This window comes from Anabrus simplex, chromosome X (assembly GCF_040414725.1).
Source record: "Anabrus simplex isolate iqAnaSimp1 chromosome X, ASM4041472v1, whole genome shotgun sequence".
Lineage (NCBI taxonomy): Eukaryota > Metazoa > Arthropoda > Insecta > Orthoptera > Tettigoniidae > Anabrus > Anabrus simplex.
Window position 1 is genome coordinate 189,054,990 of NC_090279.1, and position 13,929 is coordinate 189,068,918.

General features: G+C 38.3%; 1 protein-coding gene across 4 annotated transcripts in view; it reads right to left on the reverse strand.

Annotated features, from left to right (window-relative positions):
- sno (strawberry notch) overlaps positions 1-13,929 on the reverse strand; it is a 205,929-nt gene that overhangs the window by 157,308 nt on the left and 34,692 nt on the right. For all 4 annotated transcript variants that reach the window (XM_067159301.2, XM_067159299.2, XM_067159300.2 and 1 more), the window contains exon 2: positions 6,067-6,175. In XM_067159301.2, coding sequence (XP_067015402.2) covers positions 6,067-6,175 — 109 coding nt within the window. The remainder of the gene's footprint in view (positions 1-6,066; positions 6,176-13,929) is intronic.

Consider the following 13,929-nt stretch of genomic DNA (forward strand, 5'->3'; position numbering starts at 1 on the left):
TTTAAGGAAATTAGTATAATTATGGGTTAAATGTCGTGTGTGCTGGAAATAATGTTGTCAAATATCCTTCATAGGCAGCTGCTCCACTAACAAAATGCAAAATGCTTCCTGGATTTTTTATGCATTTTTTAAATTCATATTAGACTAATGATCTCGGTGATTCGTTGTTCTACCTTGGAAAGGTTTATAAATATTGTCTGTAATTGAATAAAAAGAAAAATAAATTTAGAATAAGGAGTGTTAGAGCCTGTGTTGATAATTATAAAGATAATAGTATAATACCCCATAGTTGTGGTCAAACTTACTCCTCCAGTCTGATGTTAGGTGGATCCACCGGTTCCAGTTGCGTCTGATCGACTAACCTTTCTACTTCTAGTGAAATACCGATGCGGTAACGGTGGGGTGGAGCATAGAGGGGGAAAGGGAGTGGGTTGTACTTTGTGCACCTGTGTTATTGCTAGAGAGGTGTTACCCGAATTGGTGTGGGCAGGCCTAACATTAGGCGTGGTAAATGGAACATTTGAGTGCTGTGAAAGGAAAATAGTAGGGACCTTATTCTGATTTGCAGAATGGATCAACCTTGGACTTATCTCGTATAACAGATTTTTGTTGACAAAGGCGTCGTTAAGATTATTATCTTTATTATAGGTTTGGTTTTTTTTAAATGTATAAATTTTCCATTTCACTCAATAATTTCCCCTTGCCTCAGCTTCTAACGATGGTCAGATCTTTCTCTATTGAAGTGAATTCATGTCCCATTTCACTCATATACTGGCTCATGGCTGAATACTTGTTGTGTTTGGAAGCATTACAGTGTTCCAAATACCTTGTAAAAAAAGCTCCTCCCAGTTTGACCTAGATACGAGAACCCACATTGTATACACTTCAGTCTATAAACACCAGATCTTGAGTAACCGTTGTTATTATTATTTACCTTATTGTGGTTGAAAAATATGTTTTGTTTATTATTTACTGTCCTGAAGGCTATATTGACAGAACATGGGGTGTGGCCCCAAAGGCTATATAAGGTCTGGGAAGCCATGTTTCGAGGCTTCTATCATTCATTTCGCGGATCAGTTGAAAGCAGAATCTCTGCCAGTCGGCAGGACGATTACGCAACCAGTAGTAATAATAATAAGAAGTCTTCTCATACTTGACTTATAACAGGAAGACTAGCAGACAACTTCTCGCTCAAGATTTGCCATCACTGTCTTGTATTAATTGTACATAGTGTACATGCTGTATATAGCGCTACGCCTAAGACTATAATATCTTCGTGCGAATCCACTTCATCGATTTCCTCTTTCTCTGTACCTTACTTGAAACTTCCCAACCCAAGCGTCCCAGCCGCTCGGGGACGATCCAACCTACCTTCCAACCAATCTGACATTTCCTACAAGCTCTAATCCTGTCTGTCAAGACAGTCCGTTACTTTTTTCCGCTAGGCCAATTGTACTTCAAGCCTTTAACATTCCAATCTCTTCTTCAGAAAATTGAATGTTCGTTAAATTGACTACTGTGAGTTTATTATCATGTGGAGATACTGTTCTTTGCGAAACTGTATTACATGTGGGAGATCGTACTCGAGACTGTAGTAATTGTGAGAGTTTCTTATCAAGAGTTGCTTGCCTCCTTTCCAATAAAATATTCAATTTACAGTCTACAAGGGTTGAAAATAAATGAAACGTATGTAACCGTAAATTTAAGTGGGATTTCTTTTTGTAGGCTGCTTTAATTTCATTTCTTATCCAAATCTCGATAACCTTGTTTTGAATTCTATTCATATTAGTTAAATCTTTTCTTTGCGCAAGTCTTAAAAATTTCGGAACCAATTTATGCTCTAGCTTTTGTTAATTTGCATATTTTGACCTTAAGATTGAAATATTTATATCTTTTGTTCATTTGCATATTTTGATCTTAAGATTGAAATACTGAAATTGGAATTCAAGAGGACAAACTGAGGCAAATATTTATTTATAAGAAGGGGACTTAGGGATTGGAATAACTTACCAAAGGAGATGTTAAATAAATTTTGAATTTTTTTTGTAATCATTTAAGAAAAGACTAGGAAAACAACACACAGGGAAACTGCTACGTGGACGACTGCCCGAAATGCAGATCAGTAGTGACTGATGGATTGAACTGGATCACTGCCAACAACCCAGAAAATTTATTCTATTTATTCATTGTGACACTGGACGTGTGTATTACGCCTCTGATAGAATCAAAAGAATGAGCTGTTAAATGGACACAATCTACTGTAGGATGCCTAGAAATTTTGTTTAATCACCTGCAAGTTGGAATCTGAAACTGCAAAACCAACAAGAAGAAACAGAACCTTTTAGATACAAGACACAGTCTTTGCGAGCATAGAGACATAGGGCCTACCATCAAGCTCCAGATGGTCCAAATTTAATTGATTAATAGCTCAAAAGATCTCAGTTCATCTAACATAAAATATGACATCGCAGATAAATTACTGTCTTCTAATGTATCGAAAGCGAGCTAAATTCTTACTTAAAAAATTAATATACGCGGGCAAAGCAATAAGTATCTGTAATTTGCTCAAATTGTCTTTAGATTGGCTGTATGGCGTTGCGTTCTCACAAGCCGCTGATGGCAGTGTTGTCTACGTCTGTGGTAGATTTCAGCATTATCAGATCAGTACAGTTTGCATTGTTGCGAAGTAAAGATGGCCGCGCCACTCTGTTCGCACCAAGGAAGAACAGCGTTCCATAATCCATTTTTTGTGGTTTGAGGGTTTGCCAGGAGCGGAAATTCATATAACACTTTCAGCACAATACGAGGACAATGTTTTGCCACAGCGAAGTGTTTACCAGTAGACTGAACCATTCAAAAGAGGCCACATGTGCATGAAGGGTGAGGAAAGATCCCGGCGTCCATCTGCAGCTGTAACTGATGTCAATATTGAACAAGTGAACGATTACTGTTGATGACGTGGCAAACCAGACGCACATTAGCCAGGGTTCTGCTGTTCTTCCTTGGTGCAAACAGAGTGTGGTGCAGCCATCTTTACATCGCAACAGGGCAAGCTGTACTGATCAGTAAATGCTGGAACCTACCACAAACGTAGACAACGGTGCCATCTAGCAGCTGGCGCGCACAACGCCATGGAGTCAACCTAAAGACAATTAGAGCAAAATTGCAGATACTTATCGACTTGCCCTCCTACTACACATTTCCTTCAACTTGTTCTCTATTATGCTCCTCTGATGTGTTGCAAAATACACTTCCAACATGAGTACATCACAGTCCAAATGTACAACAAGCGACTGCTGACAGAAACACCCAGCAAAACAACAAATTACACATTCAAAGAAGGATCAATGTACAACTATCTGCAAAGCAATCCCCTTGGTGATTATACACTTTTGCCAATATTGGTAAATCTTCTGAAAGCACTGCTGAAAGCCATCTTTAGCAACTTCTTGAGATGCAAAATAGTATCTCTACAGATTATTTTAATCTTTGGCAAGAGGTAAAAGTTGCAGTGGGGTAAGTTGGAAGAATAGGAAGAATGATGAACTACAGAAGTTCCGTGGTCGCCACGAGCCTCAGACCAGTACAAATGCAGTCATGGAGAAAGCAACATTGTCCACGTCATCTCTTGCGCCCTTGAGGATAGTTGCCCAAAACAAAAATCACCACCACCTGTCAACCTGCTTACGACAGACGAATTCCTGAAAACAATGTCTTGAAGCCTGTATGGGGCCGAGAGCCATTGACTATAAGTGCTCCGTGCCTTCATCACACCATGAAGATGAACGTCACACCGGTCTCTTGGAGGTTTATCTCCTTGATTACATACCCAATGACACACATGATCCGACAGAGGATAGGAGTTGTTCTCATTGATAAGAAAATGCATGACATGATCTTGAGGTGGTATAGCCATGATGTTCCACTGTTGCCACTAGGGCACTTATGATGATGATGATGATGATCCTGCCATCATCGTACTCACCAAAGGTGTTCCTCTGAAACACTGACAAAACTTAGTGCTTGCACACTGCACCTGAATATCCACATTTCTCACTTGCAACACAAACACAACTAAGAACAAAATACCACGTCTGCAACTCCTTCGCAGTTCATAAACACTGTGGTCGTGGAGCAGATGGATGTTGCAACACCTCAGGCATTGTTAACAACACTCTCAATCCCAAACATTGGATCCTAATTCAAATGTCTAGTATCGGCTACCGAATTCTAATTTTGTACTTTACTTAAGACTTATTTTCTTCTTCTTCTTCTTCTTCTTTTATGACCACATAGGATCACTTTAGTCAGTCCGTCGTTCAGGTCTCTTTGAAGGGATTGTTCGGGCTTTGCGGTCCTCCCAGTACTTCTTCAGACGCTCCGATCTTCGTGCCCTTTCCTCAGTTGAAAATGGCGTGTTGTTGGTTTGTTTTGTGTAAGGGTAAAGCGGAGGTTTGTATTCTTGAGTTTTGTATTCAATTTTATCTTATTTTTGGTGTCTTCTGTTGTAAGGCCTATTTCCTTCAGATCCTCTCTTACTTCTCTGATCCATTTACATCCTGTTGTGGTATTTTTTGAGACGAGATTGTGTTGTACTGGTTGTTTCAGAAGTCTCGAGTCCTGCATCCTCACGATATGTCCAAAGAATCCCAGTCTCCTCTTATGCATAGTATCTGTAATGGGTTCTAGCTCTTTGTACACGACTTTGTTAGGTATTAACCGCCACTGTCCATCTTTCTGATATTTTTTGTTGATACAGGTTCTTCCAATCCTCCTTTCAATTTTCTGAAGTCTGTCAGTCTTTGATTGTTTATTCAGGTAAAAGAGTGTTTCTGCTGCATATGTAGCTTCCGGTTTTATAACTGTGTTGTAGTGTTTTATTTTTGTATTTATTGATAGACATTTCTTTTTGTAGATATCCCATGTTAATTTTTGTGCTTTAGCTAATCTATTTGTTCTTACTTGGATTGAGATTTTTTCATTTAAGTTATGTGTTATTACTTCTCCAAGATATTTAAACTGAGTTACTATTTTGATTTTATTACCATTTATGGTGACTTCTTTTAGCTGTGTTGGTTTTTGGGGCATAATTTCTGTTTTTTCAAATGATATTTTGAGGCCAATTTTATTTGCAATGTTTTGAAGTTCTGATATCTGGGTTTTTGCTTCTTTTATGTCCACTGCTAGTAATGCTAAATCGTCAGCAAAACCCAGGCAATTTGTTTTGATTTTTCGGCCAATCTTTATTTTGGGGGGACATTTTCTAAACCATTCCCTCATTACCATTTCTAGAGCACAGTTAAATAATAGTGGTGAGAGCCCATCTCCCTGCCGTAGTCCAGTTTTAATTTCAAATGTCTCTGATGTTTCCCCCCTAAACTTCACTTTTGACTTGGTATTGGTGAGAGTCAATTTTATCATGTTTATTAATTTGGGGTGTAGTCCAAGGTGTCTTAAAATTTTAAACAGAGATTCTCTATGGATGCAATCATAAGCTTTCTTGAAATCTACAAATGTTATCACCATATCTCTGTTTCTTCTCCTGTTATAGTCCATTATCAACTTAAGACTCATGATCTGATCAGGACAGCTCCTCCAGGGTCTGAAACCTCCTTGATATTCTCCTAGTTCTTTCTCAAGTTGTAAACTTATCCTATTAAGGATGATTATTGAAAATATTTTGTATGTTATGTCTAGGAGAGAGATTCCCCTGTAGTTATTAGGGTCGGTTTTGTCCCCTTTTTTGTGCAGAGGATGAATGAGGGCTGTTGTCCAGTGTTCTGGTAGTTCTTCTTTAATCCAGATAGAGACAAGTTGTTGATGGAGGGCAACTTTTGCCGAGACTTATTTTATATATATAGATAGATATTATTATGGAGAGGGGGGGCAGGGATATGTGTCCTCCACTCTTTTAAACCATTTTAATTCACTCGGTTGACAGAATACTGCCAAAAAGACATTTTCAACAAGCAAAATTACATTGCTCTAAACTAAATGAACCTGTAATTTGAATGGTATTATTAGCAGCAGATTACTATAAACTCAAGGAAAAGTCAAGAAACTTACCAGGAACCTCAATTTTATCAGGATCTTCATCGTCGTCAAAATCACTGCCAGAATTGGCAGAACTCTCTTCGTGGTCACTAACATCGGCATAAGCCACTTTCTTAGTAACCTGAAAAAGAAACAACTTTTCTTCAGTTAACAATGTATAGGTTGCTATGGGTCTCAAACAAACAGAGATTAGAAGGTGACTACAATGAAGTTATTCAAACAGCAAGGTAATAATAATAATAATGATGATGATGATTTTGCAAAGTCTTATTCTGGGAAGGAAGCAGCCTTGGTTTTAATTAACGTATAACCCAAGCATTTGTCTGGTGTAAAAATGAGAAAGCACACAAATTATCTACAGGGCTACCAACAGCGAGCTTCCAACCCATCTCCATGAATCCATAATAATTAATTAATGTTTTTGCTTTATGTCCCACTAACCACTCCTTTACGGTTTTCGGAGAGCCAAGGTGTCTGAATTTAGTCCCGCAGTTCTTTTACGTGCCCGTAAATCTACCGACACGGGACTGACTGACTTGAACACCTTCAAATACCACCAGACTGAGCCAGGATCGAACCTGCCAAGTTGGGGTCAGAAGGCCAGCGCCTCAACCGTCTAAGCCACTCGACCCGGCACCATTCATCCAAGCTAATTATTACACGGACCGAATCGCACAGCCAACTCACCCATTTGTTTGATGTTTTGTCCCATACCATGAGAGATAAAACACGTTTTTCAACAATTCTGGCCTGTGTACCACCTTTCATCACTAATTTAACCTCCTTTCTGTCTCTTCCTTCCTATGTTTATCCTGCTCTGCTATAACACAAACCCTACATCAACATTGAAGATCCAGAAGCGTCAAGGACCAAGAAGAAATGGAGTTGGAAGAGCTGAGATAAGCAAGGAGAGAATCCATCCATGCCAATGTGAAGTTGGAAGTCTGTCCTCATCCTTCCGTGTTATGTCTGTCATTCCTTTTCCCTCCCATTTCATACACTTCTGACATTGTCCCATTATACTTATAATACTTCAATGGTTCCATCGTCCTTTCTAGCTTCCGGGCTTAAAAAAAAGAAGCAATTTATGTATATGACAGGACTCAACGTCAGTCATGCCAACTTCCAACAGTAAAAAGTCAGGAGACTTTTTGCGTTATATTCCGACATGTTACGACATTTTATTTGATCGTGTCAGAAACATACATCATATCTTACAATAATATCAGGACAATAACAAATCTGGTACTATAGCCATTAATCATTTCTGATGATGACAGGTAACGATGTGATTACGATCTCCATAAATACAAATTTAATTAAACTAGCAGTTTCCCGCTGGCTCCGCCCGCAATGTATGGTGGTGTTCGTTACCATCATCATGGATGTATTTGCAAAGTTTCGAGTTAATGAAATGAAGCACATGATCAGCTGTGGTAATAGAACGTAATATTATGTCAACAAAGCACTTGAAAATACATCACACAAAGAAATTGAATTCAACGTTCCTTGGAACAACACTACGCACCGAACTGTTAAAAAGTCCTTCAAAGATCTTCGTCATGGAGACAAATGTACTCATAACTTTTCTCAGAATCTACCAATTTAAGTAGTTATTACCTCAAAAGAAAGCACTTGATCCACTGAGTGTATTTAGACCAAAACGAACTGCGTACCTTAATTAGAACGAAAGGTATGATTGCTGCAATGAGAAAAAATGTTGAAGAAATGAGACTTTAAACTGAATGTGCACTACTCCTAACTTTCCTCAGGATCAACCAATTTGAATAGTTAAGAGCTGAAATTAAAGAGCTTGATCCACTGAGTGTTCTTAGGCCAGAACAAGCTCTGTACCTCAATTAGATCCAAGGATATAATTGCTTCAAAGAGAGAAAAAATTGAAAAATCAAATAATTTGAGGAAGGCAGAAGTTAAGTGATTTACCTGATGACAAATCTGTGCATGAATACCTTTCAGTTAAAAAAAGTGAAGGAAATCGACCAGATAGAACGCCTTTAGTTTTCATAAAAAATTAATATACAGATGTGGTGTGACCAATTCACATGCTTCCTTGGTAGCGTCGATCACATTCTGGAGAGGTCAAGTAGTTGGACACAAGTTACAAACAACAAGATGATTCGTTTGTTCTTCACCACATTCACATAAGAGTGGAGTCACAGACAAAACCCCACTTTCTCATGTTGGTCTTTGTTTTTCCAACTCCTGAACGCAACCTATTGAACTTCTTCCATGTTGACCAACTTTCCTCGTGGCCTTTAGGAAGTCTTTCGGAAGGCGTCATCCATCCTGCAAGGTGGCTGGATTTGAAACGCCATGAATTCACTCTGAAGTTCGATGGTGGTTCAGTGAGGCTTTTAGTTGTATGGAGAAAGCTTTCCCTTGACTTGATCCGTTGGGTTGCTGGTTGGTACCCATATAAAGTATGGGTCAACAGGTTCGGTGCTTTAGATTTCTCCATTCTGCAAGCATACTCACGGCGAATATCTGGAGGTGGGATACCTACTAGACAATAAACTTCTTCAAGTGGTGTAGATCTCAGACACCATGTAATGAGTCTGCAGGTCTCATTTAAGGCAACATCCACTTGATTAGCATGACTAGATCTACACCAGACAGGGCAGGCATATTCTGCTGCTGAATAACAGAAAGCTATTGCTGAAGTTCTTAAAAGGAGAGTATGTGCCCCCCAGGTTGAACCTGATAATTTCTGGATAATATTGTTCCTTGCAAATACCTATCTTTTGGTGTTCAGACAGTGTGTTCTATAGGTTAGTGCTCGGTCAAGAGTTACTCCTAGATATCTGAGAGTGAAGCAGTGCTCTAATATTTTACCTTCCCAAATCACCTGCAATTTTCTTGCTGTCCGTCGATTTTTCAGGTGGAAGGCACAGACTTGTGTGTTTGATGGGTTTGGCTTTAGTTGGTTCTCTTAGAATTTGTAGAACATGGGAGAACTTTTCTTCAGCAAGTTCCAAACGCTTCCTCTTTAGCTGCCAGAGCGACATCATCTGCATAAATAAAGCTCTTTGTCCCTTGTAGGTGAGGCTGATCATTGGTGTAGATGTTGAAGAGTATAGGAGCTAGCACAGTCCCTTGTGGAAAAATCATTCTTTAAGCTCCTCCATCTACTCCTCTGGTCTTGGAATTCAACAAAAAACCTTCTGTTCTGTAGAAAGCACTCAATCATTTGGGCGAGTTTATAGTCCTAAGTTATACTGTGCACTTTACGAAGCAGTATATGGTGATTAACTTTATCGTAGGCTGATGTCAAGTAAAAAAAAACTACTCCCGCGACTGTTGTTTTCATAACCGTCTTCGATATATTGTGCAAGGTGCAGTACTTGGGAAGTACAACTTCTCCCTGGTTGAAAGCCGGCTTGTTCTGGTACGAGTAATGGGTCTATCACTTCAGGTAGTCTGTCCAGAATCATTCTAAGATTTTGTATAAATGGCACAACAAAGAGATTAGTGACGTTTTGAAGAATATTTAATTTCTCTTATTAATTACTTGATTCATAAATACTGAAATACTGCACGCATCTTAGTTTTAGAACAACATCAATGTAACCACCTTAGGCCTTTTCATAAATTTCTGAACTAGATTTGTACTCAAAACACTGGCCTTGTTGAACGAGTTTTAAGGTTTAATTTTTAAACAGAATTATTTTTCGGGAAGCTCTGATCTGAACAGAGGTTTTTGCTGTTGTAAATATGCTAAAAATACTCTTACAGTCGACACTGCTATGTGGAAATGATAAAATAAAAAGCATTATGTGAGAGATTCTGTTATATTTATGACCACCACCAAAAGATTGCATGTCTTGCCAGTGCCCATCGAAAATCAATTCTCTCCACCTTCTTAAAGAACGAAGGATTTTCAGAATAATACAAGAATACTAAACCTGTTCTCAAAATCGGGAAATAAGTCTCAGATCAGGAGAGAGAGAGGAAGGACAAAAAAAATAGAGAGTCTCCTGCTTAAATCAGGGGAGTTGGCACATCTGTTAAATCTTCACAGACCTCCAACTATTTTTTTTAACATTTTGATCTTGCTATAAAAGAAAAAATAAATAAATATGCAAACCTAAATAAAGGGTTATTCATGATTGCATTATCTTCATTATTTCTATGTCCATACGATACTTGACATCACACTAGTTAGTTAAACGCTTGTTTCACCTGGCTCCTTGGCTGAATGGTCAGCATATCAACCTTCTTTCAGAGAGCTCCTGGTCCTATCCTTGGTCAGATCGGCACTTAAATTCTTCTAGCTTGGGGACTTAGTGTATGTGTTCATTTTAATACACATGTTCACATGCACACAACAAAACAAACAAACAACAACCGCAGAAACACGCAATAGTGAATGCATCCCTTCACAAAAGGGCATTCGGCTATAAAACTGGGCCAAAACCACACAAAGCGTCAATCCTAGACAACTGAGAATTAATGGCCAGGAAAAAGAAAGAATCACTCTAAAATTCTGTTTTCCTAACTTTCATACACAACGTGTGTGTTAGAAACTTTCATAATACACGGCATGAAAAACTTTCAATGTGGTGATGAACTCTCAGATAATTGGGCAAATAACCTTTTTTACGATAAATCTATTTTCTTTGCTGCAGCCTTGTCCTATTTTTAATAATAATCTTATTGGTTTTATGTCTCAGTAACTACATACTGGGACAGTTTTCTGAGGCATCAAGGTGCTGAATTTTGTTCTAGAGGAGTTCTTTTACATGCCGGCAAATATACAAACAAGGGGATGACTTCTTCAAATACTACCCCGACAAAGCCAGGTCAAACCCAACAATCTGAACTCAAAGTCAGCACCTTCATCGTCTGAGCCACTCAACTCAGCACAGGCCTTTTTCATCATTAACTACTTCGAGAAATTCCTCATTCTTCATCAGATAAACCTGCTTGTATTATTTAGCAAATGGTTATAAAAGGGACTGTCAAGCAAGAGAACTTTCCTGACTACTGCAGAACTCTTAATCCAGGGATATACTGAAGGCAATGGATTGGGGTATAGTGCTGTATCCAAAATATGTTATTACTGTTTGTATGAAGGAGCTATACCAAATGAATGGCGAGTTGTAATAGTAGCCACAGTGCACAAGGGAAAGATTGATAAACATAAAGCGGATAATTACAGAACAGTCAGCTTTGTGTGTTGTGTAAGCTCTGGGAAAACATTTTTTATTATATTGGACATATCTGCAAAATTACTAACTAGTTTGATAGAAAGCAGTTAGGGTTTAGGAAAGGTAATACCAGTGAGGCTCGACCTGTAGGATTCCAGCAAGATATAGCAGATATTGATTCAGGGGGTCAAGTGAACTGTATCACTATTGACCTACCCAAGACTTTTTTTTTTACAGGGTAGATCATGGGAGACTACTGACAAAAATTAAAGCTATTGGACTAGACAAAGTAGTAGTTGAATAGGTGGCAAAGCCTCTAGAAAACAGAACTCAGAAAATTAGATGAGGTGTGATCTGATCCTGTAATAAACATGGGGGGAAGAGTGGGGTTCCAAAGGGCAGTATTATTGGACCTTAATATTTTCTATGTATATAAATGACATGAGTAAAGAACCGAAATCACAGATAAGGCTATTTGTGGATAACGTTATACTGTACAGAGTAGTAAATAAGTTACAGAATTATGAGCAACTACAAAAACACCTCGACCAGGCTGGGAGATGGACAGCAGACAATAATGCGATGGTATGAACGGGATGAAAAGCCAGATTGTAGTTTCACCAAGACAAAACATATCTCAATTTTAATTAGGGTGTTGATGGGTGATAGTAGTTCATGGTGATCACTGTATTATAAAGCAAGGATGCAGATCTTCGCCACTTTTTTTTTTTAACGCCGCACCAATACCGTCGTCTTATGGCGACGATGGGACAGGAAAGGCCTAGGAATGGGAAGGAATTGAGTGTGGCCTTAATTAAGGTACAGCCCCAGCATTTGCCTGGTGTGAAAATGGGAAACCACGGAAAACCATTTTCAGGGCTGTCGACAGTGGGGTTCGAACCCACTATCTCCCGGATGCGAGCTCACAGCTGCACACTCCTAACCGCACAGGATCTTCATCACATGGTTATGTGTGTAGTTAAGGGTTGTAAAGGAAAGGGTGTTCAAGTTTCCAGTAAGACCCCAATTAGAGTATGGTTCCAGTATATGGGACACATACCCAGATTAATCGATACAAGAACTGGCAAAGATCCAAAGGAAAGCAGCAAGATTTACTCTTGGTGATGTTATAAATCTCATTTTTTTTGGTCCTTTATTGAGCTTCAAAGTAACATTAAAATCTACTTTTTATTAGAAAATTGTCCTTTTCAATACAATATATTTTCTTTCCAATTAGAACCTTTACATTATTGCTGATTCTATTAATGGGACATGTTTCGCCCTTGTTTTTTGGGCATCATCAGCCATGTTTCTTAAACTGAAAATCATAAAAATATATTCAGGATCCTGTTTATATTAATCTTGTAGCGTTCTATAAAAGGCTATATTATGAAAGTGAATTAAAATACGCTTATCACATTACGTAAGTGTCCACATTTGACTAGATAATTTTATTATGACTAGTGGGATTATGCATATAAAATGAGTAAACACTAAACCTAATATAAGAAGTATTGGAATAACACTAAAAAATATAATTTAAAATTGTTGAAACAACTTTGTCAGGTTTTATTATTAAATGAAAAGCGCACAATGTGCAAAAACAGTTTCTGTACAAAAGGTCAACTATGCTAATGCCATTCTTATTATTGAGGTTGTCCTCATTTTGCAGTTTTGTGCATGGTATCTTTTACAATGATCGTTGCACAGTCTTCGTTCGGCTGGTGGAAGTTTTCGGTTTGGCAGAATCTGTGGTGAAATCCATGAGTGGCAGGTTTTAGCACTCAGTATTCTTGGCCACTGTTGTGTTGAATCATTTTTGAAACATCTACCCTTGAGGATACAATTTTAGTTCCCATTGGAAAATTCTGTAGCAAAGTTATTATACTAGCTAAATATCTAGTAAGTTTTGTTAACAAACTTACTTAAACACCAATAACATTAATAAGCTAAGAGCTATGTTTGTAACTTACTGGAAGATGTTGGCTAGGTTTAAAACAGTGACTTTTTAATGTTTAACAGTGCATGTCCTGTCGATTTTTATAGAAATCCTTAAGTCACCATTTCTTGATTTTATTATCATATTGTCAAATTCGGAGTCACTTCTGAAATTTTTACTTAGCAAGCGTATTATTTGGATGTTGTCGAGTTAAGTAGCTCGTTGTTGTAGTAGCGTGCCGCTTATCGGTTAATGAGGATCGAATGGGGGAATACTCAATTTGTTGTGTTAAAGATGGAATTCTGTAGCTCCGATTTGAAGAATGAAGTTGATTGACTGTCTGTAACGAGAATAAAAATGTATTTCTTAATATTGAAGTGTGTATTGTTAATTTAATGTCAAAATCGCGTAATCTCTATTACTTACTCCTCGTCTCTCTTGCGGCCGGCTTGTACTGGAGGCACTACCGGATTGACTGACTTTAGCTGAACCTGTGCACCTAGTGTTGTATCTGTGTGTGGCCTGTAGAAGCGGGTGGGTAGGGGAGGAGGAGCAGGTAGACGATGTCTTGGTTGGTCTCGGAGGAGTTTTATTTATGGGGGTGGAACTTATGAGGGGAGCTTTGTTGACGTTTTTAAAGGTACTCTTTTTTTCAATATTTGTAATAATTGTGGAATTAGTTTGTACAGAGGGTTTTAGGTGTCTATTGTATTGTTTAAATTGAAGTTTTCAATGAAATGTAATTCCAAAACATAATAAGTTTAGAGT